Genomic DNA, 11,189 nt, shown 5'->3' with positions numbered 1-11,189 from the left:
TATTTATTAATGTATCTGGAACAAAACCTGTTATGGAAATTTTTTCCCTTTTCAATTGATAACACAAGAACTGACTCAAATTGATAATGAATATTTAAGATTTTTTTTTTCATTTTAATTAATCCTTGAAATCTTAGTTAAAAGTGAGTACCTTTGAACAGAAGTGTTGGAATCCCACCAGTGATCAGAATAAGATCCATCATAACTGCCTGTCTTCCCGGTCATAGTGTATCTATCCTCAAATGGCGGCCGCCTTTCACTGATAATAAGGAATTTAATTTAATAATTATCACAACTAACTTAATATTTTTAATGAAAAAATGTTAAAACAATGATTAAAAAAATTACTTAGTTTTCTGTGTTGATTGACACATTCTGGTATCATATATTTGTATATTTTAATCTATATAATTTATAACTACATTCAATTAATTTTTGTTCTTAAAAAGTTTTTAATTATAATTATTTAACAGCACAAAAACTGCCAAAATTTAATGTTTTTTAAATGCTGTGAGTAATTTCTCAAAATAATTCATACTCCCCTATCAAATCTCCTCCAAAATAACATTTTTCACAACATCTTACCACTTCTATATATTCAAATAATATGGACTAAAATTAAAAAAAAAAATTGTCATAAAATGAATTAATAAACTGATTGAATGATTGAAATGATCCAGATGATTGATTTGCCATAAAATATGAATTACATTATGACTTATTACCTAATGTATGTATCTGAAGAACTGCTGAGTTTGGTTATTCATGCTGTGGAGTGTAGTAGTATGGATGTCGTCTTGTTCATAAGGGATGACATCCAGGTATCATGGGCCTTTCTTAGGACTCTGTCTGGTCAAAATGCATTTTGCCCTTTCTGCGGTCTTCTTACTTCTGCTCCTGTCTTCCTTGCACCCTTTACTTCCACTCCCACTTGTTCCAAAAATGGGCGTCACCTTTTTTGGAATCCTATTTCTCATTGGTCATAGGTAACAAAACACCCTGTAGGTGAGCTTCACCCAAACCCACTTCCGATCACATGGTATATTGATCTTTACCTGTTAATGGTAATTGATGGTACCTGTCTCTTTGGCATGTGCCAAGAAAGGTGTTAAAAGCTCTGATAGACAAGACCATTGTGGTACACAAACACAGAGGTCTCTTTTGTTTGTTGGCAATTATCCCTTCTAGGAGAGCAGGTATCAGTGCAGATGTGGCTAAATTATTCAACGACATTTATCATATAGTTGCTGTGGGAATTGTCAAAACCTCAATATACAGCAGAATATTTTATATTTTCAATATTTCAAAAACCTTAAGGTACTGTTCTTCACTTAGTGTAAGAGGCCATATTTTGCATCCATAAAGAACAGTGGGAAGGATAATAGTCTTGTAAATTATAACTTTTGAGTTTCTAGACATAACCAATTTGAAAATTGAAAAATAACAAGCATTTCCCGATTTTAATCTCGCTTTTATTTCATAACCAAATTTGCTGTAGAAATTCATAAATCTATTTTAAATTGAAGTATTTAAAAAAAATAACTAAATTTAAAAATAAAAAAGTTGTAGGTAATTGAGTAACAGATATTAAGTGAATGTTCAGAGTATTTCTAATTTTTATGATTATACATTTTCAAATGTCGAATTAATTAATACAGAGGCTGCATTAGATATAAATGTGGGTTTGGACAAGCATCACTGAAGGGATGTGTGTATAGAGAGCAATTGGTAGAATAGGCATCAAACCTTCAGGTTTGCTGATCCTATATTATTATTTATTTATTTTTTTAATGTGCTGATTTATTAAATAATCTAAAATTAATAAATATAAAAATTGAAGTAAAAAGGCTAATAATTCTCAAAATAAAAATTAAAAAAAAAATATATTATTAAGCTGATACAGATGATAAATACCAAATTGTACTAGCAAGTGAAGCTTGAAATAGTGGCATTTTGAAGTCTTCATTGCTGAATTTAGGCCTGTTGAGTAGAATCCTGGCTCTTTCAATAAATTGTTGTCTTTGTAGATCTTTTGTCGACACATCAGGATTATAAATTGAGGAACCCATCTAAAATGGATGAACAATAGAGTAAATACAATTTAATAAATAGAGATATGTGCAGTGAGAGGTTTATAATGTACTAGGAGTACTGTGGTAGTAATTTTTTAGTGGACAAATTGTTTTAAACAAATTAACTCATCAAGCTACTTTATTCACTAAACACAATTACATTATTTAATTAATAAGAGAGATATTATGCTCAAAATGAAATGCAAATGATGCAAGATTTTATTAGTGCTTCTTAATGAAAGTTGTCTTTAAAACTAATGAATAAAATAACTATTTTAACTGTGAACTGAAGGTTGCACATAAACTAATATCCTTTTGTATCTTAGAATTTCTTTAATCTTTATTTTTTTACTATAATAACTGGATACAAGTTGTGGTAATATCATACAATAGGTTTATAATATGGTTAAGTAATTTTAATTCTATACAAAATATGAGTGATTCTATTTAAGATTCAGTATTATTAATAAAGTATATTCAGAGGTCATATTTTGGGAAGGGAAAATCTATAAACTTAATCTAGGTTATATATAACAATTATTTTTAAATTTATTCATTTAGCTTTCATTATTCTACTACTTATGGCCATCCTAACAATCCAGAAAATTGGAAAAAGTCTTCAAAAATAAGCTTCCTATATTGAAAACTTCTTTTGTTTCAACTGTTAACAATCATCTGATAAAGTTCAGCCCCAACTTCAAAATAATTACATATTACAAAAAGTAATAATACTTACATTCATTACTTTTTACTAAAACAATATAATAAATTTTGATTATAATTACAATGCCAAAACACTTTTCATATATATTTTTTTTTTTTCATGTTTAAATTAACTCGCACTAAGTTACATCTTAAAACATATGTTTTCAAATAATAATTAGATTTACTTATGACAAGTAAACGAAAATTGATTAAGTTATTGTTTAAAATTTTTGTACTGTATTGGAAATTTATTTTTCTTGTAAATGTAATCAAGATATGGCTAAAATGAAAAATGTTTTACTAACCAAGGTCTGGAATTTATATCTGGACATATGAAGTTTTGTACAAATTTTTTGGTTTCATAAAATATTTATTTTAAATAACATAAATTACCAAATTACTGAGATATAAGCATTGTATTATTTAAATGATTTCATTAGTTCTCTATTCCTCTGGTTCTCACTCTATATGTAAACTGGCAGATTCCTTTATCCCTTACCATTGAGAATAGGACTACGGGTCATATGGACTTTTTTTTTTCTCCTTAAGGTATTGTATCTGCACCTACGATATTACCATTTATTTATGGGATACCCTACATAAACATGCATGTATATATTTACACACTCGCAAACTTAACCAACCTATCAAAACATAATTTTTGTAATGTGCCAGTTTCCTTTCCAGGAAGCAATATTAATTCAAATGAAGAGGCAGCCTGCACTTCTTTCAACACTTAGTAGCACAACTTAAAAAGAAAAAAATATTTAACTTACATTGAATGTTTTCCAAAGATTTCATCATAGTCTGAGATTACTTTTTAACTAGCAGAGTAACTTTAGGGTAGTCAAAAAGGGAACATTCCAACATTTCAACATTTACAGTTATTAGTGCACCCAAATACTTAAAAGATCTAAATACTTTTATGGTGTGGTTTTCTATTTTGACATATTTGTCTCTTCTACAATGTTTTCTTGAAAGTAGCATGTATGCAGTCTTCTGTTCATTAATTTGGATCCCTAGTTGTTTTGTTACATTTCTTGCCATTATTACATTGTCAGCATTTTATAAATAGTACCACCAGGATACATCCAATAGCTCTTATTGCATACTCTAAAGCTATGTTGAACAGAGAGAGAGATAATGGATATCCTTGCCTTAGCCCATCTCTGACCTCAAAATACTCTGGCAAATCTTTGGAATACTTCCAATAAAAACTATGTATTTTAAATTGTGCAACTTTCAAAGCAATGCAACAGTATGACATCAGTTGACCATAACATTCTTCTTACCAAACTACGAAATCTTCCTCTATACAATAGTGCTTTGCACTGGTTTCAATCCTTCCTATCCGATCGTTCCCCGTATGTAGTAGTTCCAGACGAACCTCAATCAATGACTCGACCCTTTACCTGTGGTGTACCTCAGGGTTCATCGCAATCCCCTACACTTTTCACAATCTAAATCAATGACCTTACACAACATTCTCAATACCATCTGTACGCAGATTTCCAAATTTAATTCCTTCCCACCTTCTGACCTATTAGTTGCTGTGGAGAAACTGCAAGAAGACTTGAATCAAATTAGTCACTGGGGAGAGGATAACAAGCTTAAGTTGAATGCAGATGAGACTAAGGCAATCATAATAGGATCCAATTACCTCCTGACAACTATTCCTAATATTCCAACTTTATTCTTAAACAACAGCCTAATAAAATTCCATTCATCTGCCAAAAACCTTGGTGTCACCATTGACCAAACTCTCTGATATTTCCTGTCGTACCTTATATATCCTCTCCACCCTAAAGCGTTTAAATTACTTTTCTTACCCACTTCCTTTTGAAACCTGTAGGCTCCTGGTTACTTCCTTAATATTCCCCACTTTGATTATTGTTGCACGGTTTACAGGGGTGTCTCTAGGGATCTCAAGGCAAAATTAAAATAGCTGATTACTTTGTATACTTACTCTATACTTCATCTTCAGGGTCCCCAGGGATGCCTCTGTCACCCGATTTTATGAAGAGTTGAAGTGGTTTTATCTCTCCTTCTGTCATTAATATTTCCTTGCATCCTTCCTCTACCAAGTTATCCAATCCCGCCGTCCATCGTACATCCCTGATATCCTTCAATTTAAATCCTCACTACATTGCAGCTCACAGCGTTCATACTTTTATGAAGCTGCCCATTGAACCGCTGCCTTTGAAAGATCTTTCCTCATCCGTTCCTCTTCCCTATGGAATTCTATTCCCTCCTTCATTTGTTGTTCCAATACCCCTCCAATCTTCAAATCCCATATTTTCAGCCACCTCCTGTCCTCCCAATCCCGGAAGAATAATAATTAAAAGTCTCAAATTAGATGTGGATGGATGGAGAGAGAAATAGAACTTAACATAAATATTTTTGGATTTTTTAAAAATATATATAAAAAATCTAAAAGCATGTGTGTGTATATGTATTCATATTCAAATAATTATCACTACTTCATTTGTTTTACCTTTAGTTCATTTTATTGGAATTATATCCTTAAGATTTATTATTTGGTAGAGGATTTATTTTATTTTATTAATTTTTTTTTCATTACCTTTTATGTTGGTTTATAAATTTATCTTCTGTATTTGATAATTTTGATTTTTGTTTAAAGTTGTAAATATGTATATTGATAGTAATTGTATCTTTTTTTTGGTTTACTTGTATTTGATTCCTTTTTTTTTTTTTATAAGAAGTTAGTCAGCTTATGATTTGTAATGTGATATATATATAGTTTTACTTTGTTTATTTTATCAAATTAGTATAATAATAATTATACTAATGATAGTTTATAATTTCATTTTTATTTTGAAAATATTGTATTTTACTCAAAGGCTCTAAAGCCTTATTCTTACACTTCTAATATTATTCTAAAGGGATCAGTCCCAGGATAAATAAAGAATATTATTATAATAAATAAATAAAATTAAAAAAAGAAGAAGGGTTAAGTAAATAAATAACACTATTGTAATACAATCCTTGTAATGTTCACTTTTATTTCATCAAACTGTGTTCTACAGCTGGAGTTTGAGATGTTCTATTTTAAAGATATCTTACATATTATACTAACATAAAAAAAAATATATATATATTAACAGAAAATTACTAGCCTAACAACAGGAATAAGGGATTAACCTAACAATGTAGTTTTCTTTTTAAAACAGATTACTGGCCAGAAAGTATGTACACTATAATAAAATATAAGTTAATATAAAAATTGAAAAAAAGAACATTGATGAAAAATTGTATTGATATTTAACTTACAAATTAATTAACTTTAGCACTGCACTATCTATAAAACATTTTATAATACAATTTATTTATAATACAATACCTTTAAGGCCAATATGATCACATAGGTTTTTCACTTGGTTGAAATGTAGGCGCAATGCCTTAGTTACAATGTATACCTCTACTCATTCTTTCGTTTCTAGATACTAATGAAAATAAAAATAAAGTTTTTTTTTTGTTTATTTTTCATTTAAAATTCAACTCTAAAAAACCATAGATCACCAGTTGGACTTCTCAACTGAAAAAAAAATTTCAATTTAAAGATTTACTGAAAGATAATAGTTTAAAAGATCAAATCATTACACAGTTGATACCCACTTAAAAATTAACAGTTAAAAGCCACCCCATAATATATTTAAACTTCCAAAAAAAAATTAATAATAAATAAAAGTTATATCAATTAGCAAATCCCATATTGTTCATTACTTGTAACAAAATTATACAAAACAAAAAATACATTAATAATTAAATATATACATATGTTATAACCAATTAATACTGCTAAAACTTCTGAAAAAGCTGTCGAAGCTTTATGTTAAAGGATTGATTCACATTGATGAGATTTGCTAAAATATAATCAAGGTTTACAGCAGGATGTGGATAACCCAAACTATTAATAAAACATATTACACAACAGTTATGAACGCCATACTAATAAACTTTCATATTTTGGAAAACCTCTTAATGACAATATACTTTTTTAATTATAGCTATTTTTAAAAATTAATTATTCATTTGGATTCTACTAAAACTGTATGAGTCAACAAACCAGATTTTAGCAGTACATAGTATTTATGGCATCAATATATTAATACATTTTTATCTTTTTTAGTTCATACAACTTCATTTGTAGAATCTACCATAGAATAATCAACCAAAACATTTTTCGAATTAATATTGACATATACTGTAACCTCTTTTAATATATTGATTTCGGTACTTTGATTGAAAATCACAAGCTCTTTTATGAACATCCTACAGTATACCTAGTACAAGACAATGCCTTATTTACTGTCGAAATGGTGTAAGCTTTTGAAATGTAAAATTGAGCTTTGTTTTCCATATTTCCTTTTTTTTTTTTCATTTTTTTTTTCCAGTTTCACGCATGATACGCTCAGCGTATATTTCTTACAGCATATGAATATCATACATAACGATAGAGACAATACATTTCATTTTACTTTCTTTTTTTTTTAAACTTAAGCAGTAAATAGGCACCAGAATGGCAACTACTTTTAAACTAATATCCACGACTAACTTAAGTACCAAAGTAAGTACTTGTACAGATATGAGTACTTGATATAAAACTGTTTCAAAAACTTAACATGATATAACTATGCCTATTTAAATATTTATCAACATTTACAAACATTAAGATATAATGAAATATACATTTATATATATATTGCAACATGTTTGCGCCCACCTTCTTAACTAGTATTCTCATATATATATAATTATATAAGTATCTAAATAATACTAAAATAAAGAAAATTCTTCAAAATTGATTTGGATTTATAGGAAAAAAGAAGTTTTCACAGCTACGATAAGCTTAAGTAAAACTCAGCTTCAATTCCTTTTTCATTACATCTAACCTTTAAATATTAAAGTTTTTTTTTGTATATTTTTTTCATACACTAAAAAATTATAACTACAATCTGATAATGATTTATAATTTTAAAGTGGTCTTTAAACACAGACCCGAGACCTGAAGAGAAGCGTCAGGTACAATGCGATTAGGAAGCTACATCAATGGACTTTAGTTTTGGCAGCTGATTCAACTGTATGCTTTCTGTTTGTAAAAAAAAAAAAAAAGAAAAAAGAAATAATAAAACCATAGGCTACATTACAAATAATTACTCTTATTTTAATAACACCGAAAAAATAAATAAATTTCCTTCACTAAAATGTCAACATAAGTTTACAATTATCACTTAAAGGTAACTTCAAATAACAATTTTTAAAAAATCAAAATTTCTTTTTACAACTGAAACCTATTACAATATTCCAACCAAGTTACTTAATTAAAAAAAAATATTTATATATATATGAATTCATCATATTAGCATTTAAAATGTTAACCCACAGTACTTAAATTCTTCTAAAATGTATACAGGTAAAAGATTTTATAGAAATGAAGGCAGAGAGGTTAAATGTTATGTGTTTTTCTGAAGCAGCTGAGATGTCTCGTCAGATTGTAAGTCGATAGGAGGAGGTGTTGTCACAATCAAAAACTGTTCAGAAGATGCCAAGGGGACTGGGCCGTTGGATAGGCCCTGAGGGCTTCCTCTACGTGACACTTGCTAAAATTAAAAACAAATAATAAAAATATTTTAAAGAGGTAGTAATGAAGATTATAACAGTCTTCACACTAACATAAATCATTTTAAGCACTTTCAGTAAGACCTAATTTTCATTCTCACTATTATTTCATTAACTACTGTTTTAATATGTCACCTTCTAGAAATACAGAAAAATATATATTTACAATTAAAAAGAAAATTCGGACATGCTAAAATGTTTACATCAAATATTCATTAGCCAGAAAACTTTAATTCCATATTAAGGATGCATTAGGGCAGGGCACATAATGTGTACATTATGAAGTTACTTTTTAAAATTAAAATGAATGGTTGTCAATTAATAATATGGGGGAGCGGGCAGCTCATTTGTAAGGCATTTTACTACTTCACTGTAGCCATGAGTCAGCTCTGTGGGTCTATGAGCCTTCCAGGGTCCACCCAGCCTCATAAAATTATATTAAAATGGTACTATTAATTGGGTAAAAATCTGGCAGTCGAGGGTGATTCTGATCAAATCACAACCGTTGGTCTAGTAGCAGTATTACATTACAAAGTACCGCACCCCTAACCCTTCATGGGTTGTAACGGTACAGATTTAATTTTTATCATGAGTGTGTAGCTTAGTAGTAAGGCACTGTGCTACTAACTCTAAGGATCCGGGTTCAAATCCAACTATAGTAAATAATTACTTATTCTGTTACTTTAGCCGTAAGTCAACCCAGTGGGCTCTGGGGCCCTTCCACGCAGCCTCCCTTGGTGGATACCCTTAATTGGGGAAAAATCTGGCGGTTTAGCATGATCTTGAAAAAAATCGCCTCTATGTATTACCATTGTTCTAAATATAGTACTTCCTTACAGTCCTGAGCTCCTGATCCTTAATTGGGCTGTAGTGGTTCATATTATTTATTTATTATTATATCAATAATGCCTAAAACTGAATAAATTACAAAACAAATAATTATATGACAATCTAATTGTGAAAATTCCAAGGACCAGCTGACTTACACGAAGATGTAAGTTCAACAAGTTGAGATATGATAACCATTATCAGGTGAAAAAGGAGGGACTGCTTATAAAGACTATAAAGTTGTAAGTTACAACGTAAAAAAGGTTTATTTTGCATTGGAAGTATTACAATGATCTGACTGGTGTAAATTTTTACCAATCATGGTAAATACAGAAGTAGTAGTAAAACTTTTTTAAAAGTTTAAAGATAAAAAGCATCTATTAGTATCAAAACTTCCGATACTGCTACTGAAACTCAATAAGTTGATGAGAAAAGCCTCATGCGCCAAACCAATATAAGTTTTGATTCAGCATGCAAAGAGAATGTTTCAGTTTTTTCAAATGAGAGAAGTTCTGTTTATCTTTATCTTTTAACAATTATTGTTCATTATTCATTGTTACATCATCATCATTTAAAACTGAGGAGATTACCCTATTTCGCTCAATAACTCATCTTTAACCAGAATTTTAGTGAGTTTTTTTTAAGATAACTTCTTCCTTTTTTTTATTTTTTTTTTAACTTCTTCCTTTTTTTATTCTTTATTTATTTTGTAGCCCTTCTTTGAAAATTGTTTTGAATTCTATACATGTGCACATCCATCCTTATACTTAGGTATTTATTATTTTAGCACATTTATTCCAAGTTAACCATATCTTGTTAATCACAATTTTTATAACTACTACTATAATGTTAGTCATTTATTCATAATTACAGGCATTTATCCTAATCAATATTTTAAAGAGTTCTATGTATTTACCGAAACACATGATATCCTCACTTAGGCTGCGATACCTCGTAAATCCGGAAAAAAAATTTATAAGATAAAAACAAAACTAGAAAAAAAAAGAAGATGGCTGAGATGAAATGTATCAAGAAATATGATTTTTATTTTTATAAAAAAATCGCGTTGTTGATTTTTACATACTTAAAAGATATATGGTGAATTAAAGTTAATAAATCGATGGGTTACCTCACAGTGGTGCTAAATACATTTCCACTAACATTACAGCACAATACAATTTAAGGTTCTCTCTTTGAGGAAATTACAACTTTTCAATTAATTTTTCTAAAAGAGAGAACTTTTAATTGTATTTTTGGGAAAGTTAGCGGAAATGTACTTAGCACCATGATGAAGTAACCCATCGATATGTGAATTAAATTTGATTTTAAGATGTTTTCTTTTTGTGCTCTTCACTTGGGTTACAATTTTTTTTTTTTTTTTTTTTTTCTGTCCAACAAAGTGCCTCTTTACGCAGTGATATTTAGTAGAAATGAGCTTTAAAAGAGTAAAACATTGTATTTTTAAATAAACACATAAGAGTTGTAAATAATAAATGTATAAATTGTATTATTTTTGTAAATGTGTCTAATGTGAATTCCAATAAACACAGTGTTTTATTTAATTTAAATTTATCAAATTAAATAAATCAATATTGTGTTATTTACAAAAAAATTGGTCTCTAAAAATAACAGCAGTTTAGTAAATGAAACCGTCAAAATATTATTCTATGTTAAATTGAAATTAAAACCTTTAAAAATAAAACAAAAAAAAACACTATTTTATAAATTATATTAAACTTATTCGAAAGCCAAAGCAGAATTCATCAAAAGAAATGCCAAGTAGCTAGTAACATTTCTCAGATATGCGATTAAAAAAAAAAAACTCCATTAGTAACAACCTCTGAGTTAATATAGTTAATTTATCATCTAAACTAAACACGATTTCTTTCCAATTGTTAATTTCACACCAATCCATCTGGCAAATTTATAAAAAGGAACATTAAA

At 28.8% G+C, this 11,189-nt stretch overlaps 2 protein-coding genes across 4 annotated transcripts in view; both read right to left on the bottom strand.

Moving 5' to 3' along the window:
- Positions 1–2,944, bottom strand: part of LOC106678914 (uncharacterized) — a 6,608-nt gene extending 3,664 nt beyond the window's left edge. Inside the window, exons 1-3 of the mRNA XM_014417765.2 lie at positions 2,809–2,944; positions 1,915–2,069; positions 152–259 (exon numbers count right to left, since the gene is read on the bottom strand). Coding sequence (XP_014273251.1) covers positions 152–259; positions 1,915–2,069; positions 2,809–2,814 — 269 coding nt within the window. The 5' untranslated portion in view covers positions 2,815–2,944. The remainder of the gene's footprint in view (positions 1–151; positions 260–1,914; positions 2,070–2,808) is intronic.
- Positions 2,945–5,775: 2,831 nt separating this feature from the next.
- The window catches only part of LOC106678912 (metal transporter uex), a 235,577-nt gene continuing 230,163 nt past the window's right edge, over positions 5,776–11,189 (bottom strand). For 2 of the 3 annotated variants that reach the window (XM_067049119.1, XM_067049118.1), the window contains exon 12: positions 5,776–8,398. In XM_067049119.1, coding sequence (XP_066905220.1) covers positions 8,252–8,398 — 147 coding nt within the window. In that variant the 3' untranslated portion in view covers positions 5,776–8,251. The remainder of the gene's footprint in view (positions 8,399–11,189) is intronic. The other variant, XM_067049120.1, reaches the window with a different exon arrangement.

Source organism: Halyomorpha halys, unplaced genomic scaffold, assembly GCF_000696795.3.
Source record: "Halyomorpha halys isolate HHAL.00 unplaced genomic scaffold, Hhal_1.1 Scaffold168.1, whole genome shotgun sequence".
Taxonomy (NCBI): domain Eukaryota; kingdom Metazoa; phylum Arthropoda; class Insecta; order Hemiptera; family Pentatomidae; genus Halyomorpha; species Halyomorpha halys.
Note: the sequence above shows the minus strand (reverse complement) of the source record. Positions and strands in the feature narration are given on the sequence as shown.